At 40.9% G+C, this 27,959-nt stretch overlaps 1 protein-coding gene across 2 annotated transcripts in view; it reads right to left on the bottom strand.

Moving 5' to 3' along the window:
• Window positions 1-1,702: 1,702 nt before the first annotated feature.
• The window catches only part of SNAP25 (synaptosome associated protein 25), a 61,589-nt gene continuing 35,332 nt past the window's right edge, over window positions 1,703-27,959 (bottom strand). The window contains exons 4-8 of one of the 2 annotated variants that reach the window (XM_005525438.3): window positions 21,658-21,706; window positions 13,569-13,686; window positions 9,426-9,551; window positions 7,175-7,319; window positions 1,703-3,024 (exon numbers count right to left, since the gene is read on the bottom strand). In XM_005525438.3, coding sequence (XP_005525495.1) covers window positions 2,956-3,024; window positions 7,175-7,319; window positions 9,426-9,551; window positions 13,569-13,686; window positions 21,658-21,706 — 507 coding nt within the window. In that variant the 3' untranslated portion in view covers window positions 1,703-2,955. Of the gene's footprint in view, window positions 3,025-7,174; window positions 7,320-9,425; window positions 9,552-13,313; window positions 13,432-13,568; window positions 13,687-21,657; window positions 21,707-27,959 lie in introns of both variants that reach the window. The other variant, XM_005525437.3, reaches the window with a different exon arrangement.

Raw genomic sequence — 27,959 nt, 5'->3', positions numbered from 1 at the left:
CAAACCAACACCAACATGAAGATCTTGCCATCCTAGAAACCATTGGTGAAATGGCATTAAAAGTCTAGAAATAAGTGATAGTTTATCAAACTGTGTTTTTCAATATGGCCATTTTATCTTGGGGGAGTTGTAATTGCAGCTCCTTGCCGTGTCCCTTTCCTTCCACTGAGCCTTGCCCTCAAGCAGGTAATTCTGCACTGTGCTTGTCTGCATCGGGGACCCAGGGGCCAACCAGAGGGAGAAAGGGGACAAAAAGGGAAATGCCACGTTCTAGGCAGTGTTCTGGTTAAAATATGTGGGGTTTCCCCCCTGCTGAGTCAGCTGCTATGTCAGGGATTTGGGGTGCACACAACTCAACAAACAAAAGCAGATTGTTGTAGTGCTAAACTACATGAGATCGAGCCTTTCTTTGCATTCATTCAAGAATAATTAATCTTAGAAAAGTCAATTTCCATAAATATCAGAGAAATTCAATGTATTAAATATATTTACTGAAGTAATTTTCAGCCAGCTCATAGAAGACCCTGCGTGTACTGGAGGAGGATACAAAGACAGCTGCAATGAAGCATTTCACAGTTTCTGTCCTTTATACTTCCCATTTGGCAAAAAAGTTCCAATAGTTTGGGTTTTGATCTTTGTTCAGCATGAAAACAGATGTCAAAACACGTTCCTTCACAGCAACAGTTATATTTTTGATCAGCTTTAATGGCTTTTGGAAATGTGAGTTTCTTCAGATAGGGTGCATTCTTGTCAAATACAAAAAATAATACCTCCATTAACATCTTCATTATTTTTTTATCTATTTCTCACCCTTTGCAAATATCCATGCATTTGCATGTTCCCATTGTGATGCATTTTCCAGTATGATTATTGCCCTCCCCCAGTAGGCTTTGACATTGCAGAATGATTGTGCTGTCACAAATACTGGAATGCCTGAACAGACAGGATTAGAAATGGTCAGCAGATTAAAAGTGTTTGCTTGAAGTTTATTCTTTGGTTTGAAGTAGCAGGGGGAAATATTTGCATAAATGAATTTTTAATAGATACCAAAAATAAAAAGCTGCTAAAGAAAATGTAGCTTGTCTGCATTATCATGCAATTTTAATTACGCAAGTATTTATGTTCTTTGTGTATTTTGACTTACGGCCATGTGAGACACATGAGTGAATTGTCACTCATGCAGAATTAATTCTAATTTGTCCATATAGGGGAAAAAAACCTGGGAAAATATGATAACATTTTTCATTGGCAGCAAACCCTAGTTGTTGTTAGTCATTTGAGAAAATTATTGTTAACAGACTATCCAAATTCTGTAGGTCAAAGTCTTCCTTATAAAGAGGTGTGCTAGCACATGACCAAATGCACGACAGGAATGGATTTTATCTACTAAGGAACTGTATCCTTCTGTACCATAATATTTATTTCATTTTTTCTTTCCCTGGAACACGAGAAAAATATTTTGATTCAGTGTTTGGCAATACGAGCCAGGTTATTTAAAATAACAGTCACTTGGAATGTACCAAGTGTAATTTTTAGTGTAGTTACTTTTCTACGGTATTGCAAACCAAAATCTTTAGTTTCCCACGAAATACAATAGAAAAGCAGTTTGTAAAGAGTCTTTAGACTTTCTTCTCCCAGGTAAGTGGCAAATATGAAGTTGTCACTGACACGTAGGGCAACAAATGGATAAAGCAAGCATGGATTCTGAGATCTATAATTTTTAATAATCTTTAAACTAGCTACAAAATGTCAATCACTTCACAAACTGACAGGAGACATAAGGAATTTTCATATTACATGCTGTAAATGATATTTATCTCACAGTTTATCTAGAGTTCATTCATTTAGGTTTTTTAATTATTTTTTAATTGTCAGCTACTAAACATCTCAGCGATTTGGTGTGCATAGCTCTAGGTAAGCAACAGAGAACTGTACCGATAACAAACCACATGGGGATAGCGACTAGTAAGAGAGAGCCTTATAAAAATTACATTTCTTTGCACCATTTCATATGGTGGTTGTTTCCTCCAAAAGATAGTCTTCAAAAGCAGCAGACAAACCCAATATATTACACTTATTTCTTTTTGTCTTTGACATATTTTCAGCCAAGCTTTTATTTTGCTGGCAATGGCTAAATGGTGAGTGCCAAATCCCTCTTTTTCATAATTAAAAAAATGATCATGATTAATAACTATATATATATCAACAAGAAAAAAGTGGCACAACTGCAAACTTGCTGGTATAACATAGTCCCAAAAGAGTCCGAATACTGAGCATGCTTTTGTTGTCATTGTTGGTGTGCTACTGCCATGGGAAAATTCTTGTTTAAGTAGGAGTCTAAAAGTCTATTTATTCCTCATGCATAAATGCATAAATCACATCACTTTTTAGTGCAATGCTTGTTATAGTAATATAATTCCACATTGTCTAATCATGAAATCATAACAACAGATAATGGCAATGAAGAACTGAAGACAGCAGGTTTAAGTGCTTAAACATCATGATACCCAAAGACAGGAGCATGGCAGTAGCTCTGTGGAATGTCACAGTTTTACAAGAACAATACTGTATATTTAAAGGTTAACAGCACGTTTAGCATTCCAACAGTGTTGTCATTCAGCAAACATCATTTAAAAAAAAAAGAAAAATGAAGAGAGGGGGAAAAAAGGAAAGGAATCCAAAACGGAAACAAGGAAAGGAAAGGAAGAACCCCAAAAAACATCATAGTGAGCTATAGCCATCAAATCAGCACTATGTACAACCTTTGGAAAGAAAGATATCTAGAAAAAAATAATTACAAGTATAATTTTTGGAAAGCTGACAAACTACACAGGACAACATTTACAATGGGGCTGATATGTGCATGTGTGCAAACCTAGTAGATAAATACCATGATAAAAGCATGAAGGTGCTGCCCTGCTGGACAGCATTAAAAGGAAATGCACTTCTCTGCATTTAACCGCTGCCCAGCATCTTTGTTGCACGCTGGTTGGCTTCATCAATCCTGGTTTTGTTGGAATCAGCCTGAGGAAACACAAATGAAAGAAAAGAATGAGTACAGGGAGAAAGAGAGTATGAGAAAGAAAAAGAGTATAGGGAAGAAAGACAATGTTTTGTGGGTTCTTCCATAATTTTGGCTAGATCACGGAAAAATGTAGCTTGAAAATACTGGCGAGCTGGTTTTTATAGTGGTATTAGCGACCCAAAAGGAGATCACAGTTTTTCTGGTTTTACTTCATGAAGACTTTGAGAAGAGCTTTTCTGTTTGTAGTCAGCTCCACTGAACTTTGTAAATGTGGTGGCAGATCTGCAGCTGGTGCTGTAAATAGCATTGGTGGTACCGATGGTAACATATGACAGCATGAAAACTGGTGGTGTGTATCTGCATTTTGCTGAGGTAAAGCTTCAGAGCCCTCAAAGATTCAGTGTACCTGGACTGTGGTCTAATTTAGATCATCAGGTTCTAGTCAAAGCTAAAATTTTGGTCAATGTAGACACTGCTGGAGCAGAGAAGCTGGATCATCTGATATAGGGAATGCTGAGAAAGAGAAATCTCTTTGAACAGATCAGCCTGGATATCTTTGCTCTGCATGTGAAAGGAAGGGAATAACTGGGAGGGATGCCAGTACTCCAGAGTTCACCAATGTGGATGCAGGATAGAGTAGCCTCTCACTGGGCAGCAGCATAAACAGGAGTTAAGAAAAAGCAGGGATTCTACTGTGATTTGAAGTAATCAAACTGCAATTTAGTCCAGCATAGACTGAGCCATTAACTGCACTGTTTTCCCTGGGGTAACACCTGCCATGATTATAAAATGCCGTTAATAAAATGGCACCACTTGGGAGGTTTGGGAGTTCTCTCTGAGTGGGAAGATAGACCATGACTTTCTGTAGCTCTGCAGAAGTTAGTTTTGGGGACTAATGACACTGTTTTAGCTGACAAAAACTGGCAAATCTCCACTCAACCCCACGTTGCCATGCCGACTTATTCTAGCAGAGGGACTAGATAGAAAATGTTTTCAATTTTTAAAATCAGACCTGTGGGAAAGGTGAGAATTGTATTGCTGCTTTAAAAGCATGGGCTCCAATAGTAAACTCTTTTTGTGGTTTGATGGCTGCATTTTGTTCGTTTTGATGATTGTTCCCACATCTCTGGGGTGTATCCAAATTGTACAGATTTATTTTAAATCTCCAATTTGCAAAGACGAGAATGGTGAAGCAACTTTCCCACGTGCATTTAAAAATCCTTTAAGAATGTTTATACTGATGTGCAATAAATCTTTCTGAAGTATCTTGGGCTTTTCTCCATAATTGTTTTGGAAAATGCTATGTAGATGTGTATTTTTAGTGCAGTAGCATGTGCCAACTCCTCAACAAGCGTAAATCAGCAAAACTACTTATTACAAGCCACACTCCTTTATTTTAGCCGTGAGTTTGACCTTGTCTACCACAGTACAATTTTATGTGCGTTTGCCAAAAGGCTACCTAAAAAGTTAATGGGTTTGGAAGCAGTTACCTTTGTCAGGAAATGTATGAATATTCATTGAACAGTGATGAAACATCATGTTCCTAATGATGTTTAGACATTAGTATCTGGTGGATGATCTGGTGGATTGAAGGCAGTGGCATTCTTTGTGCTGACCTTCCCACTTAGGTCAAGACAAGTGCTTTGAGCTCCCTCTACTTCCCCCCCAGCTTCTATTCCTGATAGATTTTAGGGACAAGCTCTTCTGGTGATGGTGCCATTTGACCTACCCATCACACTGTCATTTTGGTTTTTGTCCCTTTCTTTCTGATCTAAGGAAAGGATAAATAAAGCCTTTTATTCATTGCTGTCATGATTACTGTGGATAGATCAGATTACATTGCTGCATTGAGATTGCTCTGGTTTGGGTGCATCTAGTGTAACATAAATCCTTTAGGTTTATGCTGCATCCCAGGGTACCTTGGGTTAGCTTTGTGATGCACCCCAACTTTTGCAAACTCTGCCAGCTAAGGATCTTTCTAATGGCTGTAATCGACCCAAAGCAGAGTGCTCTAGCTGGTCAGGAAAACAACCCTGGCAGTGCTGCGAGGAAGACAAGGGTCTGTTGGCATATTTCATTGCAGACTGGATGTGTGTGCAATTGTGGTTTCGCTGTTATCCAGCTAACCATCATTTCTGGTTTTTATAGAGGGTTTTACTAATACATTGTGTTCCTTTTTCTAGTACATCATTACTGTGTGTCCTTACTCTGAGAAATTTGGCTTATTTTTCACTAAGACTGACTTATTTTTGTGCTGCTCTCATGACGGCTCCTCTGTGTACGATGCAAATCCATCTTTCACAAATGTGTCACTGTTCCTCAGCCAAGGGCCCTGGGTGATTTTATGAATGTACTAGCTGCCAATGTTATTTGCCATTGCTGTACAAAATGCCAAAGTCTGTAAGAAGAGCACATAGCTGTGGAAGGCCGGTCCCTCAGCTCACTGCTCTCAGCATGCACTGTTCGAGGTTTGGCCTATGTGCCTTATGTGCACAGAGGGCCTGGTCAATGTTTTCAAAATCCAGATGATTGCAAGCCTGAGCTTGTAGGAGAACAGTGACTTGTTGGGCTTGCTGTACTTTGGGATAGGATCCTGCAGGCATGGGTAGGATGCCACTGATTTCCATCCACAGGGCATGTCTCCTGCCACTGTAACATGAGCAGAGGAAGTGGGAACACAACAGTGCACGTCCTCATTGCTTTGAGAAAATAATGTATGTCATGGCTTCTTATTTAAAGGTATTCATGGTGGAGGCTGTATAAACTCCCTGTCCCTTCTCAAAGTATAGAGACATGTACTGCTTTCTATTTCTCTGCATATGAATAGCAGCAGTAAATCCCCAATGTTCCTTGTTTTCCCAAAAATATGAAATGGTGCATAATGGCATCCCAGTAATACTGTGCATTTTCCAATCCAGTCAAACAAACAAATGCAGCTTTATAAAGCAAGACTTTTGACCAGCGCAAAGCCATGTGCTCTACGGTGCCAGATGGCTGCCTCTCTGTCAGGGATGATCATCCCACCCTTCAGACAGCGTATACTTCACCCAGTTCTGTCTAGAATCTACCTCCAATAAAGGAAAGCTCTTGGTGTGAATCCCTCAGTGCAGTATTTTCCTTAATTTTTTATTACTGGGCTCTGATATTGTTAACTGACACGAAAAACAGGCATGGACTTCCTGCTTGTGTGTAAGAAGGCTCAAAAGCATCAGCTCTACCACTTGAGGTCAGAATTAACTCTAAGCACCACATGTAAGTCCTTGGTTAGATCCTTAGGTTGTGTAAATCTCTGCAGAAGTGGAGCACGGTGTTGATTTTACACCAGATCTAGCCTCTTATGTCACTTCAGCCTGCCTGTGCCTGTGCCTGGAGCTCTGCCAGTACCAATGCAGATGGCTTGCAGATCTTGGGATCTGAGGATGGCAGTGAGCTCCCAGCCAGGCTTGGAAGGGGCTGTGCTCTGCTTCAGAAATCTGCAGTGCAGGTCTGGCACTGGAACAGTGCTCTCTGCCTTTTTAGATGGTGATTTTGCAGAACTTGTGCTGAGCTTTTGTATTCCACTGGGGCCGTGTGGGGCCCAATTATGTATAAATATATAAATATATATATATATATACATACACACACACCCTCCCCTAAGAGAGCAGGTAGATCTCTGTCCTAATGTTGTTATAAGCAGCATGACAAAACTGGCTGCACTGTTATCATATGGAAAAGCTTTGCTTAATAAATCTCCATCCTTCTTTGGATGCTCCTCCAAGCAGGTGATCTAATCCTGAGATGCTCATGGAGTTTCTGAGGAAGGAAAAGCCCAAGAGGATTAAAATCTTTCCAGGAAGTGCCAGGACAGTCAGATCCAAGCCCTGCAGTTCAACATAGCTCAGGGGATTTGTCCTTTTACAGAGTTATTGCAGAAGGAGCCTTGATGTCTGCTAAAGGGTCCCCTTGAAGTTGTGTGGTAAACTCAACAGCAAGGGTTCAGCCCAGCCTGCACTGGAGGTGCAAATTCACAGCAGCAAGCTCTGCTTTGGCCCAAGGATTTGGAGGAAGAAGAGAGGAGCTATTTCTGTCCCTTGTCCTTTTCAGGCCAATGTTTGGAGAAGGGAAAACAGCCCCTTTTGGGGTCCTCATGGAAATGGCAGCTCTTACCTTCTCCATGATCCTGTCAATCTGGCGGTTCTGTGTGTCGATCTCGTTGCCCATGTCCAAGGCCATGTGACGTAAGTTGCCAATGATTCCGCTGACCTGCTCGAGGTTTTCATCCATTTCATTTTCCCGGGCATCATTTGTTACCCTGGGAGCATAAAAACAATTCTTTAGAGCTGAGACAGGACATTCCCCCTGAAACTGTGATTCAGCTGAAACCTCCACTGCATCCTCTGTTGCTTGTCACCCGAGGAGCAGGCTGCTGTGCTCAACTTTGAACAAAAGGGATTAATGAGTAGATAACCTGAAAAATGTTACATGCTTATTTTTTGGATGCTGGGCTCAATTGTCTGAGTTATCAGTGCTCTGTTTATACTGCTCATGTCTGCTGTTAGTAGAAGTGTTGCTGTCTGAGCTTGCCTGTACCACATGCTGCACCTCTGTGTAGTGATCATCCTTCCCAAAGAATGAAAGGGTGCTCCATTTGGATCTGTGTTTGGTTGGTGTTCATGGAAAGTGCTGGAAGGTGGTGGAATTACAGTGGTAGCAGCTCCCCTCCTTGATCTGCAGATAGCTAATGAATACTGTCCAGTCCTGGTACGCTTGGGGCTCACAGAGATACCGGGGAAGAGAGATGCTTCAGCTGTGAATATCCTGGCCCAACATCTTAATTAACTGTGTTTCTGGTGAAAGGCAAAAGCAGCTTCTCTCAGATTTAGTGACTTTAGTAAAAGATCATTCATCTCTCATTCTTAGCACCCTCTTTTACCGTTGCTTGCTTTTTGGAAGAAAAAAACCCGTGTTTGAGCCAAGGCCCTGTTCTACTCTCCAGTTACTGAAGAAGCAGCTGGTGACTGATGTTGGGAAAAGCAAGGTCTATGGGTCCCACTCAGAAATTTCTACTTTGAGCCTATTATGCAATTTGTGTTCCTGTAGGTACCCAGAGGGTGCTCCAGGCTATTTGCAGAACAATTATGGTGCAGCATAACTTTCTTCACTGCTATTCTATTATCATGCCCCAGCCTTCATTTTCATGGGGCTGCCATCCAGAAATAAAAAAAAAAAGTGAATGGCAGACCCATCAAATTTAAATGGCAACTCCATCCCACGCTCCAGATTGCATGACAGCATTGTTTCTATCACACTGATTTCCCTTTATCACAGCAGCCAAAAAAATAAGTGGATAATAGTTTTTGGAAAGATAATTACTTATTAATCTAGTGTCCTTAATCTTCAGAGATCAAAGCTTTGCCTACTGGTATGCCATTATCCATGCTGATAGCATTGTCATCTAAATACAGGACCCATAAGCTCTGTAATCAGAAGGTACTTTGTGCTGGACCCCTCGCGGGAATTTTGCAGTGGGGTTGCCTTTAATATAGCAAACTACATCAAACTGGCTTTGATTTGGGAGCCCAGGGATTTCCACTTTGTTCCTCCATAGCTGTGGCTTCCCAGCAGCTGAGGAATGGGGCATCATTCCCCATGCAGTGAGGTTTTGAGGATACTCACAAGCAGTGGAGGGGTGCACCTGTAATTTAAAGTGTTGTTCAGGTTCTGTGCTTGGCTCGGTGCTTTGGCAGGAAGCCTGAGGCTTTTTTGTTGTTGAAAAGAAAGGGAGGGCTGCTGGATGCTTTGGTGCATCTTCTGGCAAGGATGGATAATGGGCATTACATGCCTTGAGACATAATGGCAATAAACTAGTATTTATCTGACACTTCATTTCTAAGGCATTTGACAAGTCTCATTAGTGAGACCCATAATAAGGCCCCCAGGAAAAGTGTTCACACAGGGAGCTGGAGTGCCGAGGACAGTGCTGGCTGGCCATGGCTGTCTGCACCCTCACAGTGCTGCTATGAAATAAATAGATAGACTTTATTTCTAGTTTATTATTGCCCAAATCGGGCAGTCTCAAAAAGAAAGGTTTGAGCTTGTGTTTTCGAGCATCTTCTGGTTCTCAGGGCCAAGACTCTTATTTCCAGGATTTCTGGCAAGGTCACCATCCTTTACACTGGAGCTCAGGTGACCCTCAGGGTCAGGAGAAGTCCCTGGATGCAGTAAACCTTTAGAATGTGTCTTAATCACCATCAACCTGAATCTGAGCACCACTTGGTGGAAAACCCTGGCTCCATCACATTACCCAGCACCTCTGAAGGAGTTAATGAGCACCACAGAACTCATGACCATATGGAAGAAATCTAAATATATCAGTGACAAGGAGAACAGAGAGAAAACAGTGGATAAAAAGGCTCACCTGCGGATAAAGCCACCACTGATGGCCATCTGCTCCCGTTCATCTACGACACGTGCAGGCTGGCTGGCTACAACACCATCCTGATTATTGCCCCAGGCCTTTTTGTAAGCATCACTTGATTTAAGCCTATGCAAAAAAGATGATGAGTAACAAAGCACCAGGTGCACGAGGACAAATGCAAAACTCTACCTCTCCAAGCTAAAAGCTGAATCAAGCAAATGAGTTTTCAGATAGAGGGTCATTGGTTGTATACCGATATATCATAACCCTAAATAAAAGGAGGGGGTGGATTTTTTGCTTATTTTTGACTTTACTGCCACAACTGTGATGGTCAGAGGTTTAGTTTCCAATAGGGTGAATTGCAATTGTCAGGTCTACAACACTTCACACAGGTTTTTGGATGTTGACTTAGTTTCCAGAAAGAAGGAATAAAAAAAAAAAAAAAGAAAAAAAAAAAAAAGGAAAAAGAAGAGAAGAAATACAGATAAGTAGAAAACATTGTTTCATTTCAGTGACACATATGTTTTGACATCAAACACAGAGGACATACTGGCAGACAGACATAAAAACAGAACTGCCAAGTATAGTGTGTACATCACATCACAGCAACACACCCTCTTAGAGAAAAACAGATTTGGCTACAATTTAACATTTTACCATGAATAATATTTGGCTTCTGATGATATTTTTTCAAGATGTACGTGGCATAATAGGCATTTAAAGCCACTGACCTTTCCCAAGGTGATTTGGGGATGATTTTATCATAGGGTTCATTAGATTTTTCAAATAATATATCGGTACTTGAAAATAGTAATCATACATCGACAGTTGATGTACAAACCTTTGTCCACAGAGACAAAAAGTAAAATAGGCAGAAGTGAAATGAGTGCAGGAAAAAATAAAAGATACAAGCAATCTAGCATCAGAAAGGGAAATTTTTCTACATTTTTCTTCATGCACCAGCTACAGGCATGAATAAGTAAAGCATTCTCACTAAGCACAGTTGCCCCAGTAGTTCATCATACCCTCAATGCATCAGCAGTAACAGCCTTCACAATAAGCAAGACACAGGCAAAAATGGATCATCACTTCCTTCAGGAGTTTTAAACCACAGGACTTCAAAAATAGTTGTTAGCAGCTTGTTATATTTGTATTTTGCAGCAGTTACATTAACCTTCAGAGAGCCATTTTTGACTGAGCTGCCATGGATAGAAAATTAAAATCCAGGCACCCCCTAAAGTGGCAGATTGACATGTGCAGCGTATATAAGGCTGTTGTCATTTGGGTCACCAAACAATACTGAACATTTTAACAGGGGAATGTAAGGGTTTGGAGTCCACAGTTATAAGTTCTTGATTTTATTCCAGAAATGGGTCTGTTTCCAACAAAACCACTGGGAACTGCAAGTCTCTGTGGTTTCCCTGTTCCTTGGTCAGCTCCAATCAGTTCTATTAACAGCTCTGTGGCTTGGATTTTGTGGGAGGAACTGAACATGCTTCTGGGAGATTTGGGAAAGGACATGACAAACCCATCTCTGGTGTTATGTTCTCTCCATGCTCCCTGAAGCAGCTCAGTTTTAAATGAGCCTGAAGATGTGTTGTATGATCCAGTATAGAAATAAAATATAGATTAAAAGAGGATCTTTCCTACTCTTCTGTTCTGTTGCTTATTTCCTATTACAGTTTGTGAAGACTTAAAAATATGATGGTTGGCTTGTTTAATTTTAGTTCTCTGAAACCATACATCAGCTTTGGCATTTCTAGAAATGCCTGAAAGTAATTCTCTTGCTGCAGATACACTTACAGGATTTTGCCTGTTCTTTAGACCTGTGCAATTTTGTCAGTGAGACAGTTTCAGTATTTGCGGTAAATGATTTTATACACCCAGAATCTGATCTCTTGTTTTCTTGTGGACTTCCAGTTAAAGTCAACAGGTGGAGCTTGGATATGCTCATGGTCAATAGTACTTCTCCTTTTGAATGTGACCTGATCAAAGTTCCATGCTGTGGGCATTTTGGGTCTCCTAAGAATGTAGGATCAAGCTTTACATATTTTTAAGGCTCAGAGGACTGTAGTTTCACTGTCTATCAGGGTAGAGTTATATGTGAAGTGGTTCATCTTTTTATAGATATATGCCATTAATCTCCCACCAGCCAGAAGAGCATTAGGGGATCATGGTGATTCTGATGCCTAGAACTGTATGGATTTCTCTCTCTCCCACACTCCACTCCTCAGAACATCATGTTACTGTACCAGTGGAGTCCTGGCTTAGTGAGCCAGGGAACAGTGTCCAAAACCATTCTTCATCCATCCTCTGAGCACTGGTTAGCAATACTGCTCTCTGAAATACGGCTGCAGACTGATAGGGTCAGAATGCCTTACAGAAGGGAAGAGGCAGCTTTACAAATTCATTCCCCCTGCATCACCTGCAGAATCATTCTGTTCTTGCAGCATGATGCTGCAGCCATGGCGAAGTGGCAAATGTTTAGTGCCATGTGCCAGGTGCTAATCCCATCACTGTCACATGTCTGGCTGTCAGTTCTGAGCTTCTACAGCTTGTGTAGTGTGGGAGATGTAAAGTTTCTGCTGCATTTGTATCTGCAGCTCTTGTGCACCAGCTCCTCTGGTGTAGGGCAGCAAGGCCTACAGTCTGTCAGAGCTCACACCCCTTGCAAAAGGGGTGTATGCAGCTCTTCACATTCCTCATACCCCTTCTCCCGTTGCATATCAAGGCAATAATAATTCTGGGCAAAATGTTTACCCCAAAAAATGTATTCAGGGCTTGGTATATAGAAGCAAAATAGATTTTAAAAAAAAAACTGAGGCAGTATCTGTATTGTGTCCCTAGGGAATTAACTTCAAAATAAATGTGACTGGTAAGGCAAAACCCCAGTCCTGCTCTTCTGATTTTTGGCAAAACACCCCATCAACTCTATGACAGCTCTCTTTCCTTTTGGTCTTGATAATCAGGGTAGGCTCAGGCTTTGGCTGTGAACAAAGTTCATGTAGAAAGGGAATTTAATACTTCAGCAACACTACTCAGCTTTGTTTCTTGCACAATCTCTGGCCAACCATTTAGGAATGTTTTCACTGCAACCTGGTTTCATGCCTACTCACTGCATGCTGGATTTGCCATTCCTCAAGGACTTTGAGTTGGTCCCCGATTTCCTACACCCACATAACCGCACATCACATTTTCATTTGGCATTTAAAACAAGCTTGGCATTACTTGGAGGACGGTTTCGTTCAAGTGTGATGGCATGCAAGCAAATTCGATGTATTTCAACATTTCTGCTTAGTGTACGTGCTACCCAAATGAAAGAAATTTGGCATGTTGAGGTTTTCTCAAATTTTTTGCCTGTGGCAGGATGAAAACCATTTCAAGTTGGGTTCCAATTATGAAACGTCACATCTCTTTCAAGATCTCATCAAGGACTATTTCTGCTGAACAACGAAAAAGGTTGTGATTTTCATCCACAATTTTGAGCAATGTTTGGTATGACCTCTTCTGCATTTTTTCAGCTCTTTTGTTTATGAAACTTGTTTGTGAAAATATGTTTCAAAATTTAGAGTGTCCAGGAATAAGGTAGCCCCAGTGTTTTTGTTCGCTGGAAAATGAAACCACTCAGTACACTTTGTGTAAAATGTTGAAACTTTTACCATTAAAAGGTGTCGACAGTGAAGCTTTCACTGCAGTATGCCTGATTTTAATGCATCTACAGTAACCCCCAGTCAGTTGTCTATGCTATGAAATGAATGCATTTGAACCAGAATCGTTCTTTCTGCATGCCACATGCTCATCCTGTCCATGTGCCTAGCAAGGATGAGCTTCACAAGGCCTTTGGGATCAGCCTTAAGTGCTCAAAGAGATGAGGCAGGCAGCACCTACTTGTTACATGGACAGACACAAAGACCACAGAATTTTCCTAGGTCCGTCAAATTCTTTTCTGCTTCTTTCATGTCCTTATTGATTTGGTCCATTCCCTCTTCGATGCGTTCCAGTTGTTCTGATTAAACACAAGTATTTTATCCCCACAGAATGAAGCAGATGGAAAAGGACAAAGAAAAAAAAGACAAAAACTTCAGACATTCACTGTGACAAAAAACTGGACACCACATAGCAGAGCCGGTACCCAGTACCTACTTGTTACAAGGACATATGAAAAGGCCACAGCATTTCCCTAAATCTTTTAAATTTTTCTCGGCCTCCTTCATGTCTTGGTTGATATGGTTCATGCCTTCTTCAACACGATCGAGTTGTTCTGGTCAGGACAAAGGGATGACAGTGTGGAATGAATTGTATTTTTGTTTGTTTGATTTTGTCTTCAACAGAACATGAAAAATGACCATGTAGAACTGAGTTAATAATGACATTACAATGCATTAATCTGAGCTGATGCATTGCTGAAAGGATGTATGCTGCATTGGATGCTGAAGATTTTTTTTATTAGTATGGGAAGTGTAAAACAAAGGAGAAATTTATTTGAAATATATTAATATAAACAAGATGTAATGATGTAGAAAGGAAGGGTTATAAAGTTCAAGGTCCAGAAACATAATACAATACATCAACTTACTAAGACACAGTGACATCCAGGAGAAAGAAAGATAGTGTTATTATTTTGCATTTATGTATGTTAAAATTAGAGAAAAGATGTCCTTCCATGGAAAACACTTCAGTTACTTACGCTTACAAATGCTTTGGAATTAGGCAGCACGATTGCTTTGGTTAGTGAGTGAGAGAGCTGGTAGTTAGTGGTAGCAGTAGTGGAGTGAGCTGTTAAGGGCTTGTGTTGAGGTCCCCTTTCTTCCAGAGGCTGAGGAAACTGAGACCTGCCACTTGGACTGGCGTTGGATATTGATCTCTAGTCTGAGTGTGGCCCCAGGGCTGGTTTTCTTCCCCATGTCGGTGCTGCAAATCAGGAGTAACCTCAGTGAACACGGAACAATTGAAACCACTCTGGGAGCCTGATGCTCTCTGGGAGAGGGTCACTGGCTGTGGCGTTCCTTGTCTCTGGCCCCAAGGGACCTTATGGAAACAGGCATTGGGTAAAGACTCAAGTTTTCAGTGGGGTCACTTCTGCTTTGCTCCAGGGCAAGTTAAGAAGCACCAGACCCAAAAACCAGCCACATATAGACCCTGTCTCCCTGCTGGCATTAAACAGAGTTTGGCATATTTCCACCTAAGGGTGACAGGTTTTCTTAGTAACTTGGTTTTCTAAGTGACTTGATGGCTCAGAATAACTTAATGTGCTAATTTGCTAATTTTTTTCACTCTTAAAGCTTGGGAAAATGTCCTAGAGGAATAAAATACCACAACGTAAAAGTGTAGGAGCAGATTCTCCGGTGAGATAAACAGATATGGATCCAATGGGATCAAGGGTCCTGTGTGGAATCTGCAGTGCAAACAGCGTTTTACATGGGGTTTAAATTTTACTCCATTTGTTCCCAAAGGATAAACTCAGATATTACCCAGGATCAGAAAGTTACTTGGAGTGGTGTTTCAATCCATTAAAATTGTAACTGTACCTAATGAGGAAAAGTCAAGCAATCCCAGTAAAACACTAAGAGCACTGGCTATAGAAGGAATTTAATGTCATCCCTGACATTAACAGAGTCCTATCCAGAAAAAAAAAACCCAGAAAAAAGAAGAAAATTTTAGAAGAAAAATCATACGCATATTGATGTCAGTGAAAAACTCCTCTTAACTTCTTTGGGAACATGAAGAAGCCTGATTTCTTACTTGGGTTTCTAATAACAATTGAGGTTTAGCTTTTCAGAGCTTTCTGGGGGGTTTAGATACCCAGTTCCCATTAAAATTAATTTTATTTAATTAATTTTAATGGAAAACAGGAACCTCACCCCTCTAGGGCCTAGAAAATCCTAAATTATTTAAGCTGGACTAATTCAAGTATTGAACTTGTATTCTTTGTTTAATTCTTGCACTGGGCAAGAATTAAACACTGGGCTTTGAGAATGAGAAGTGCTATGTTGGTATGGTGAGATTCATCTGCTTTTCTGCTGCCAGTTCTCATTCTCCTCAGTTGGATAGGCCTTTCTCCTGATATACAAGAGTTATTGATCCCAAACCCAAGGATATATTTAGAGGATCAGAGTTACCTGGCACTGTCCTCTAAAAGAGGCACATATTGTGTAAGCAAAGGATTGGGAAACCAAGAAGGAAACCTGAGAGAAGGACTGCACAAGTTCTGCCTGGTAAACTGCTGAGCCAAGAACCAGAAATGCAAGGTTGGATTATTTTAATGCAGGATGTAATTTAGGCTTCAGCAGAAGTTTTGGTTTGTGTCTGTAGGCAGATTGTCATTCTCATCAGAAATGTGAGTCTGTGGTAAAAGGGAACACCTCTCCCTGTGCTCCTGCTCCTTGCTAACCCCAGGTCCTGCCTGCTCCTTCACAGTTGGACGCTTACTCTCACTCTGGGAAACAGCTGTGGGAGTGTGAGCTGGCTTTGATGCTGCTTCATGCAGCATGATGCCATTTGCTGCATTTCTGTCACAGGCTCCAAGCTCCTGCTTCCAAGCGCTGTGCTTGCACAGCCCCTTTGCAGTTAAAAGACAGCTGTGCCCACGTGTGCATTTAGACACTGGGGAGAATGAGAGATACTGACCTTTCTTCCATTGATTTTCCTGCCAGTGCTTCTCTAACCTCATCTGTCCAGTAGCAAAATCCAGGTTAGCACTGCGTGGATCAGTCCTAGTTCTGCTACCACCGGTGGCTTTCAGTGGAAGCAGTTCTCCTTGCCCAGATGCACATTCTCTAAAGCCGTATCATTTTGAACTTTATTTACCTGTTTCCTATTCTGCCTGAATAAATGAGTGTGTATTGAAGAGTATATTTGACATAACTCAAAGACTTTCATTTAAATTACAGCCCTCTTTAGAATCCTGACTTTATTTATCCTGCTTCAGCATTTGTGTGTGATCTCTGTGCTTTTTCTGAATAGGAAAGGGAGCCACAACTAATTCATCTTCCATTAAAGGAAACCTCATCAGTGTAAAAACCCCATGTCATATTTGTAGCCCAGAAGTCTAGACAGCTGGCTGCTGGTCCCAAAACCACTTGCTAGTTGTTAATGTCATGAGCTGGATTGGTAACTGGTTTGAATCAGCATAGTTATGCTGGCTTTGTGGAGCAACACCAATTTATACCTGTCAAAGATCTGGTCCCACAGGCAAGGAAATAGATTCATGAGTCCAGCCACAATTATTGAAGCATAAATATTATAGTGGAATTAACTTAATGGGGTTATGCTGGATTTGTTTTGGTATAACTGCTATTAAAATGTGGCCTGGAATGAATCACTGCCGGTAGGAAATCAGATGGCTATAGAGAGGTTAATTTAATGTCTGTTTCCATGGATCTTCCCTATTCCAACGTTCTGTGCTGTATTAAAGGTTTTAGGGAAGACGGTTGGCATATACTGCCATGAACCTACGCAAATTCACACCTACAAGAGATAATGTCTTTTGTCTTCCATTTAGAGAAGCCCTTCAAGGTCAGAGTTTGAACATCATTTGACAGTTTGTTGCAATATTATTTGAATAAATTGCATCTATATATTTATGTATGATATATCATATATACCTAAGAGAATTGGTGCTGTCTGGAAGTAGAATACACATCAGAGATATGTTTCATTGTGATTTCCTTCATTTTTTTTCCGCTGGAAATCTCTGCAATGCTTTTTGTATATATTGATGTCTGAGAACGTAACTTTCATTTCAAGGTAGTGACCATAAATCTTATTCCATATCTTACAGCAAACTAATGGCTTATCTTAAGCCACAAACAATAATAGTTCTTTACGTGTATCATCATACTTGTGAATTACTTCTGTAAGGTAACTGAAGGAACATAAGCTAGTCCCACTAGTTTTATCATAGCATTGTGGCCATTTGCCAATGGGTCTTTGCCAGGATCTTCCATAACATCCTGGAAATTCCCCATCCTGTACCTGATCTGGGTAAGTGGCTGGGGCAGGGAAGCTGTAGCAAGGACATCCTTGCTCCTGTGTTGTCTTGAGCAAAAACAGCCACAAAAGCATCCTACAAGGTATTGGTAGCAAGATCAGCACAGAGCAAGTGTGGTGTTGCTTCACCTTTGCATCCCCATCTGTAATTTATAGCAAATATTCCTTCACTGATGTCCGGGAGCCGGAACCTGTGCTTGAATATCAGTTAAATGCCTGTGGAGATCGGAACTTGTTCCTTTGCCTGGAGTATTGTGCAGTGAAGCAATTTCCCCCAAGGACAATTTTAATTAGAGAAAAAAGGAAAAAAAGAGAAAGGACATCTTAAGAACACATTGTAATCTTAATTGCATACAAGAGGGTTTAGTTTGAGACTCAGCAGATTAACTATTTCCAATTCTATGCCATCATCCCATTTGTCATAAAGGAGAATCATATTGGAGTGTAGTGTGTTTCTGGGACAGTCTTTTCAGAAATCCTGAGCTCTGACCTAGCTGTGCTCTGAAAGGCACTGCTGTGCACAGGTACCAATGGAAGAAAGCTGGAGGGGAGAGCTGTGAGCCCACGTGTAGCTGTGCTAAAAATAACAGTAGACAAAGGCACAACCTGCTTTGTGTGGGTTCATTTGTCTTCTGTTCTGTGCTACGATTTCAGCATAATTAATACCACCTTCCTCATGAAAACTGGAGTAGTTGTTAGTCCCCTTTTATTTTGCTAATTAGCTATAACATATAAAACTGCCAAACTCACAACTCCTGCAAAAGCAGCGGAGGTCAGCTTGCATATGGGCCATCAACTGGTGCCAGTGCTTTTGTTTGTGGGATTGCCCAATTATTTCCAAGTTTTATCTCCTTTATAAGCTTGATCTAGAGTAAGATATGCTGGGTTGATTAATCTGCTCCCCATGTTCCCTGGCATTGCTAGTCGTGCACTCGTGGTGCAAGGAGAAAATTCCAATTGCACTGACAATTTTTTTGTCTCTTATCAAAGTTGTGGCTATTCCCCTATCTTGTCTGGGATGAAAAATGACTGTGATGCTACTGTTGATATTGGAAAAGTTTCTCCCCTCCACCTCATTTGCAATACAGGAACAAAATTCTTCTGTAATAAACTGCATGAGGACATCATCACAAAAAAAGTGTCCTTGAAGGTGCAAATCTTTAACCCTGCTAATACATCCAGGTGATAGGAGTTTCCTTTGGATGAACAGAGTTACCACTGTGGGACCTTTTCTGTGTTAACACTTCAGGTTTACCTTCGTATCTTCACTTTGTACTGTTAGTTTCATGTCTGCTCTCTGCTTTTAACCAAAATGCATCCAAATATTAACCATTTTCTAAGCATGTTTTGAAGAAGCAGAAGAATTGCCACTGATTAATAATCCTTGGTAGCATTTATTTTTTCATGTAAAATACAAGTAATTTAGTTTAAAGAGTTATATACTTATTTATATTTAAATCACTAATTAGGGGAGCTTGACTCAAGGCCAGATTAAAAAAATGTAAGTGTTATGGATGCACATGTGGTCTGGGAAAGACTTCCTTAGTGATGGGAAAAAACCCAGCAAGGGAAGTCTAAACTCCTAACTCCTTCCTGTGGGCTCCCCAGGGGAAGAGCTGTGTTGAACTGGTTTGAGTGATAATACCTGACCCAAAAAATTATAACTCTTCATATTGCAGAGGGGCTACTCAGATTCCCATTCTTCAAAGGACACTGGAGGAGGTCTCTGGTTTTTATGGGAGTGCCATTCCCTGTGAAACAGAGAGCTCTTGTGAAGCTCCAGATCTCTGTGGGTCATGACAGACTCTGTAACCTGCTGTGCAGCCAGCTGTGCTAAACCTTTGGGCAACAGCAGCTATCCAGGCTGGCTTTGTTGTACAAATACCTGGCATTGTGAAATTACCTTGACTTACTGCCTTTTATGATCCCAGAGACTTCTGCTTACTGATACCAGAAAATCAGTTCTGCTCTGCAGTATTTGGGTTGAATTGGCTCAGAAAGGCTTTTCCATGTAAGGTCTGTTTAACTTCAAAACAAGCAATTTTGTAAGGAAACCTAGAAATAGAGCTTCAAGCAAGTGCGGAGATTAGATCTTCTGCCTGCCGCCCACTGGAAAGATCAATGTCATGTTTTCTGTATATTTAACACCTAATAATCTTAAGTGACTTGTGCAGTCAGCTGCAAAGAGATCACATGGCAGTGTTAGCAAATTATTTCCTTAATCTGATAATCTGCTGAGACATCCGTGAGCTGCACACATTGCACTAATTACAGAGGGTTCAAAGTCATCATTAGCGTATTTTGCCCAGTAGTGTAAGTCCTTTATCGCTAAAATGAAATCAAAAAATTAGCAATTATTGCACCTACATATGGTTAAAATGCAGAAAACTTAATTAAACATTTAGCATAGTACAAGGTTACAGTATTTTCAGGGTTGGTAACATTATTTGGCTGTTTTTCTTGAGAAACCCACACTGTATAGTCATAAAGCTAAATTTACTGAACCACTTAAGGCATGACCATAACCAATTTAAAGAGGCTTCGAAACCTTCTGATTCTTTCCTGCAGGTATTGACTACCTGCATCTCTGACTGTACAACAAGCATTTCAGGTTTCACTCTCAATAAGGGTTTAATTCTGAGCTCCCTGGGCTCCAGAGAGGTGCGTGTGTCCAGTCTCAGCTCCTTGGCTTACCCAGATTCTCCTTCCTATCATGGCTATAGAGTGAATCAGTCAGAAAACTTTTGAATATGGGGGTTTAACAATAGTAGAATTCCAAAATAATAATAAAAAACCCCAACAAAATTCAAGATTAAAATCAAAATAAACCTCCCTAGCAATCTGTGGAAATACAGCAGTTAAAGAACAGAGACATACTTTCTCAGGAACCACTGAAGTTTCTGGTGCTCTGCCTGTGAATTACATTGCTGGGTATTAACATACTTTGACAATATTTGTGATTTATTACAATTTCATAATCCACTGCTGAAACAAAACACATTATTTAGACAGGTGCCATATCTGTTTCAACGTAAGTAATTTTTGGTTTTCTGTATTCAGTGGTAGTTCTTCTACTGCCATTATTTTTTGAAGACAACAAAATGTTTTCTGTAATATTTTTCTTGTCAAGAAAAATCGATGTGACAAAATTTGGTTGAGTTAAATTCTTTTCCCTGAAGGGGGGGGTGTGAGGGGAAAGCAATGAGACATACATAAAAAAATCAAATAGAAGAAAGTACTTTCCATTTAGGTCCTATTATTACTTTTCATTCATTAAAGTGTCAGAGAGGCAGGGACATTAAAACTGGAAAGGGCCTGTCAGGTTCTGCAGTCCATTTCCCAAGAATTCCGTACCCTTGTTTATTATCAGTGTCTGGGTTTGAAGAGTAATACAGCATTACCTCTGCAGAAAACATTTACTAATAATAATTTTGTGTCATGCCACATAGTAAATGATAACAAGGGCCTTTGTGGGGCTGGTCTGGTAGAGAGTAGCAGAAATTTCTACTCTGTTGATTTACTGGACACACCATTTTGCTGGGCTGTGAGTCTATGGCAAATGAAGACTTATTAGTTTTATTAAGAGGGAGAGAAAGCTACCTTTTCTTTGTAATATTATGAAGGGCAAAAATGTAATTTCCTGGAATGTATTGAATATATCGGGCTCTGTCTTTGTCATTGTCATCCACAGACAGGTAGTCTAAGCCTGAAACCTCCTATATGGACAATTGTAATGAGCTGATTGTGTAATATCTTTTAATGTTAAAATTCTGTCATTTTCACTGCCTTACTATTGTACAAAAAAATAACTGAATCTTAGACAAACTAAACCCATTTTACCTTCTCTTGGGATGCATTTATTGCATGTCTTTCACTTGTGATTTAAGTGGGAAAATTACATAGCACCTGCATAAATAATGCTGGATTTTACACTTATAGAGGCAAATCTTCTCTCATATAGCTGGATCTTGACCCAAATCTTGCTGAAATCAAATGGTGATTTGGATGAGTTCAGCCTGCAGCTTTCTTTGACATTAATGGGAAGCAGATCAAAGGAAGTACAGACTCTTAGGCAGCTGTTGTACGTTTTTCTCTGTTGGACAACAAAGCTAAAGGCAAAGAGGTTTTGGGATTCTCATACACAGCCACACGTATTTTCTGTCCCTCATTTCCAGGGTTGCACACAGTCAGTACAGCACTTTGAGAAGGGTTATACTTCCTTACTGAAGCAATCTGAACTTACCTCCTTGCTCATCCAACATAACCAAAGTCCTGATACCAGCATCTTTACTCTACATCCCAATAGTGGTAGCAAGGTAAGGAGAGAGAGGGGGAGAAGAGAGAGAGAGAGAAAGAGAGATCAGTGAGGGAACACTCAGCCCTTGCTATGGGACATAGGAAGACACAAGAAAAACAGTGAAAGGAATGACAAGGGGCTGATGGCACAGTCCAAAGGCCTTATATGCCTGGACACTGCGTAAATAACTAGGTACTCTCCATTGCACCATAAATCCTTTTGGATTCACTGAGATACCAAACTTCTACAGAAAGCACAAAGCCACAGACCTTGAGATTAAAATAATCACTTTACACAAGAGTATTTTCTAAAAAGAGAAGGTTCATCTCCAAGTTAAATGAAGCAGGAGAAGGGAGGATGGGGTGTTGATATTGTAGGTGGATGTTAATTTCAAAGGAGAAATTCCCAGGGAAAACAGGTACTACACAAACATGTTTGGGAAGGCAGCACAGGGGTTTGTGCACAGCTCTTGCTGCTGACAGAAGTCAGAAAGCTTACCTACTTAGGAAATCCAGTTTAAAGCAGGCTAATATTTAATAGGATTAAGCCATATTTTTTGGCTCAGTGATCTAATAGATATGGGTTTGAGCCAAGTTTTAATACAGTCAACAGACACCTTTAGCATTAATGGACTTTGAATTGAGCTTGAAGGTAGGATTTTCAAAACACCCACACGCTGAATCTGCCTCTGCTCCCACAGCTTAGTGGGAATCTTACCACTGCCTTTGCTGGCTACAGGGCTGCAGCAAAGCTGAGCCTGTCACAGCTCCCACCTGCCTAAGCCAGTGGTAGGGCACCTTTCACAGGTACAATTTTTATTATGTGTTATCATCACTCTGAGTTGTGATCAGGTGTCTCTGGTTCCTGGGTGCTGTGGCACTGAGCTATATCACACCTCAAATTATCTCCTTTTTAATTACAAAGGGAAAACCAGCTCCACTGCAGCAGTGATAACATCTGTGAATAATTAATGGCCTGAATGATCTCCTGACTGTTGCATGTCAGTAACAGATGAAGTAAGTCCTCTGTGGCCTGACAGCTTGACAGCAGAGCTACCTAGACATGTGCAGCAGTAATTTACTTGCTGCCATGAACATAAAGCTATGCATGCCTCTGTGAAATAGATAAAGGTGGTGCTGGTGTCAATTTTGCAGAGGGCAGGGAGATGCCCACAGTTGCACAGCCACATCAGAAACAGAAAACTGAAGTCCTGACCATCCCTCTTGCTTTTCAAGCCACCCTCCCACTCCTGGAGGCAAATCAAGGACTTCATGTTATTCTTCCTGCCAGCTGCCCTGCTCACTGCTCATCAGTTTTTGTGGGAGCAGAGGAGTATATCTGGCCATCAGCTGCCCTGTCCACACTCACTGGGCATTCCCAGACTCCCACAGCCCATGCTGCTTCAGCCACAAGCCCAACCCTGCCATGCTCAGGGTTTGCCTGGTGCAGCTGGTGCTTCTCTGCTGCACTTCCAGAGGATCCTGGTCAGCTCAAGAGGGATGTGAGGAACCTCCTGTTGTGCTCTTCTCTGCCTCTCCCTGCACTCCCATTCTTGTCTGTAATGTCTACACTGCTGCAGAAACTGGGGAAAACATCAGATGTGTGCAGGCTGGTTTGCTTTCTCTTTTTAAAAAGTCCCTGTGTGAGTTGCCAGATGGACAGAAAATGCCTCCTGCCTCTCCCCATGGTCTGCTGCACCCCGCTGCCCTCAGGTCAGCCATCTACCAGGCACCCACTGCTGCTCTCTCTCCCTTCAAGTTCACACTGTATTTACTTGAATCCCAGCCAGCTTTTATTTTTGCAGCCTTTAGAAACTTAGGGTCCAAGGGTTATCTTAGGTTTGCCAGTTTAGAATAAAGAAACCACCTTTAATTATCTTTTCTGTGGGGCAGGTCTGTTAAGCACCACTTGTGCAACAGTTTTTTACTGTCTCTTTCTGTACTCTTGGTACCCAGGGAGGTTTTACCCCACACCCCAGATTTTAACAAACATACTCATGCAAACACAAGAAGGCTGCTTGGGTCCTGAGTCACCTTGTGTTTCAGTAAATATGTTGCAGTATGACCTGGGACCCTTCCAAATATTGAACTCAGAAACCTTTAGTTGGTGCTGTGATAGTTGTTGGCCTTTGGTGAATCAAACATAATCGGGCTGAGAAATATTTACTGCTCTTTAACCCTCTGACCTTATTTTCTTGCTGTGTTTGACATCTAAGCAAATCACCTTTATACAAGACATGTGCTGAGAGATGAACTCATCAATTAGACCCTATGGTTTGTATTTCATATCAAATCCTTACACAAAGAGAAAGAGGTGAATTTTTCTGTTATTTACCTGATTGTCAGTGCCATTTAATTTTATCAGACAATACTGTATCTCTTACTAACAGCCTGCCACAGCATTAACACAAATGTAAAAATATTAAAGGGTGTGCAGCGAATAAACTTGTCTGCATCTGTGGTCTAATCCAAAGCATATTGAAGCTAATAAAGAGGTGGTGACTGAAAAGGATGAGAAGTGATTCAGACATCAAGTGACAATCTCCTTCTGTTCCAAATTTCTATTAAACATTAATTTTCAGATCTTCCACATAAAGAATTAAATGTGTAAAGTCAGTCAAAAAATAAATCATATTCATGCATTTAAAATAGGTCCAGACTTTTAGAAAAACTCAGTATTTCCATTATAACTGATATTTTAGATAACTCAAACCCAAACCTGTCTGTAAGACAGAACTATTCTGAAAGCGTGTTCATCATCCAGATATCTGAGCAGGAGAGAAACACTCAGTGACTGACCCCCCAGTGACAATAGACTGAGGCATCCCTGGAAAGATGATTAACAGAATAAAGAGGAAGAAATGTGCCCAACAAGTGTATTTGGGGGGCACACAGACACTGGCATTTCCTGCTGTAGAAGTATCACAGAAACTCCCCTTGGTCTCAGTGGAGCAGGTGTTACTCGAGCTGGTTGCTGGGACAGTGTGTAAGAGGAGGTGTTGAAAGCTCTCCTGTGAAGTGCCAGTCCAGAAGCACAGGTTTTACAGCCTCTGACCCTGAATCCTTGATGACAGACTCTCATCATCATGGGCCCAGTGACTGTGCTTGGCTTTGTCTGGTCCTGAGGGCTCAGGAAGGATTCCCACACATATCCACCAACATCAGTGATATCCTGTGTGGGGAGCCATGAATGGGTAGAACTCATGGGGTCCATCATGGTGTGAGATTCTGTGCTAAAGTTCCACCTTGACAAGGGTTAGAGTGTTTCTTCCTTCCTGTGCAATGGAGGAATTTCTTCAGACCCTCCAGTCCTTGTACAAGCAATCTTGTTCAGTTTGCAGCAACATAAGGATTCTCAAAAAGGTGAAATACTTAGGCTAGGTGAGGCCAGAGAGATGGAAAATGCTTCTTTCACAGCACCCTACAGAGTTCATAGAGCACATGCCATTTTCATCCAGCTCTTTAATCTGTAACAGCCATCTCTTTTGAGAACAACTTCTGACTCTCCTTGCCTTCTCATTGAACTTGAGAGGAGAATTTGGACTGCTGGATTTTGCCATGGCACAGCCAACCTGTCACATTCTTGTCCTTTAGAAGAAAATGCCACAGCATGAATTGCTTATGTTGAGGCATTAAACTGGCAACCCTGGAGTTCCTCTGTTTATCCATAATGCAGGTATTCTGCAGATGGTGAAATATATAATATATATAATAATTTTGCATGTGAGATGACCCTTTAGTGCAGGAGGCCAACACTTCCAACTTAAAAATGTATCACATTAGGTGAAACAGACCCCATACATTTTAGGAAAGTTTATGTCCTTCGATCTTTCATCCAGGCTCCAATGCTTGAATAAATGCAAATGAACAAGCAGTACTGGTTTGGGTTCTGCATCATTTATATGAAGCATATGCCCAGGTTTTCCATTTGGCCACTGGCAAAGGTATTAATCAAAGAACCAGAACATATGATTTTAAACCTCTGGGCTTAATTCAACTTATAGATACTCTAGTTTGTCAGTGTTTCAGTGAAGCCAACTTAACAGCGTAACTGGCAGCCCCTTTGGAGGCTTTAATAGACATTATCCTTAGTTTTCTGTAATAGCTTTTTAAAACTTTGTTTGTTTTTAATTTGGGTCGGTTGGTTGTTTTTTTTTTTTTTTATGAGAGTTTCACTCAAAGCAAGCTAGCAACAAAACATTCACTAAAATTTGCCTAGCACTTTGGAGGGGAATTGCATTGCTGTATCATTTCTTGTTATTGCTGTTACAGAACTTAATTTCCCAAGATGGAAAGTAAAGTGAGAAGACAATTGGAATGACTTCTCAAAGGGCTCATCAGTCCCTCCAGGAACACAGTGTGTTGGGTTCTATGCTACCAAATGCAGCTACTCAAATTTTGGTTTAGCCTGAGGGAAGATTTTCCTAACACTGTAAGGGGATGATGTATCAGATAGAGAATCCAAATTCTGGAAATCACTTCCCCTGCATTTCAGGAGATATCCTGAAAAACATATATACACTCTTAGTTATGTGAAGAACACATAAACTTCCACTTCAATGAAGAATTTTGCTTTAATCAAAAATTATAGAGTTTGCTTTGAATAAATTAATACAGACAATTACATACTAGGACAGGCTGACATTGCTAGCAGTTCCCATAGACACTAAAGAGAACTGTCAACACGCTAAAGACAAAAATGTGGTCAAAGAAACATTTTTTAGTCATCCGTAGTAAAAAATTTGCTCAGCTCCTGCTCCAGGTTCCCTGTCACCCAGTTAACACTCTGATGTCTCCCTGATTAAAGTCACACACTGCTGCTCTGCCTGGTAAATCAGATCCTCAGCCCACGTGAATCTGCTACCCCCCAGGTTAACACACACAAAGGGGTCTGATCCTGCATTGGAAGTAGTGAGATCAGAATTATGGATCACGTTCCCTTGTGCCAGATATGTGGAATTACACTGGTTAAGACACTTCTGAGGAGAACTGTTCCAATTGTTCAATAGTTCCAATAGGTCTAATGAAACCAAAAGGGTTTTTCAAATCAGCTTTGACAAGGTTTGGGCCAAATTCTAAATCAACAGAGCACTTTTTCTTCTGTTTTTCAGACTATGGAGCATTTGGCTGTGATAATAAATGTCAGGGTAAACTCACAGATGGTAAAATGGCATTCTGTGTGTTCAGAGTACATTCCCTGCATAGGGCAGCATCAGTTGTCAAACATTTATAGCTCAACATTTCACCTTTGATACTTCACTCTCACCTCACATAAGAGAAGATAGTCTTGCCTGGATTTAAATGTACAAAACAGCCCTTTTGTCTGTACATTCCTAAGTGCTTTCTTCTCAGCTTTTACCACTACGATCTTGTTATTTTTATCTCGCTGCTTCATAGCTACAAAACATCTTTTTTTCCCCATACTACCACAATTGATTTTCCTTAAAGGCCATGGTGGTGGCATTGAGAGATGGGAGCAAACTCCCAGCTTTTCTCCCTGCACGTGATATTCTGCATTGCATAATGTTGCTCAGAGGTAAAAAGCTCCAACCTGAAAGGAAGGTCAGCTACAAACTGTATTTAGCCTCACTTGTTCTGCCTCACTTCATTTTTATTTTATGTTTTGGCCCAAACATTGCATAGCATCATCATAAAATACAGGTATTTATAGCACTGAGTGGCTCAAAAGAGCACTGGTCAGTGCAGATTAACCACACTGCCTGGGCATGATGGGCACCATGGAGCAAACTGGGTTTTGGAATCTGCCATTCCAGTACGGAGACGCCTTGGGGCAAAGCTGTGGCTGCTTTTGTAACACTTCTTGCTTCCCTTGTTGTGCCAGGGCTGGAAAAATCAGCTACTTGCAAAGCTGAGTTACAAAACCAAGAAACAATAACATCCTTGGATTTCCTTGCCCATAGCATCACGGCTTCATCTCCGAACCCTGAACAGTCTGGGGCAAGTAGGGTGGGTCCTTTGGGCACATGTCTGCAGGCTATGGCCTGCAATTAGGCCTTACATGGCTGCAGGGCTTCTTTGGATGGACAGCACTCTTCTATCTCTAGGATGGAGTCCAGTCAGTCTGTTTATGTTCTATTTCCCCAGTATCATGACAGCAATCCATACAAATGTGCACAGTAATAATGCTTAAACACAGAGGCATCCTTTTCTTTAAGAAAGGAATAACAGATTTGCTGTATGAAGAAAACAGAGTAAAAAGCATTCTCTCCCTGAGTATTTCCTATCTCT

This window comes from Pseudopodoces humilis, chromosome 3 (assembly GCF_049639895.1).
Source record: "Pseudopodoces humilis isolate 2021_Gansu_Grassland_sample_001 chromosome 3, ASM4963989v1, whole genome shotgun sequence".
Classification (NCBI taxonomy): Eukaryota; Metazoa; Chordata; class Aves; order Passeriformes; family Paridae; genus Pseudopodoces; species Pseudopodoces humilis.
This window is presented reverse-complemented; position numbering and strand designations above follow the sequence as displayed.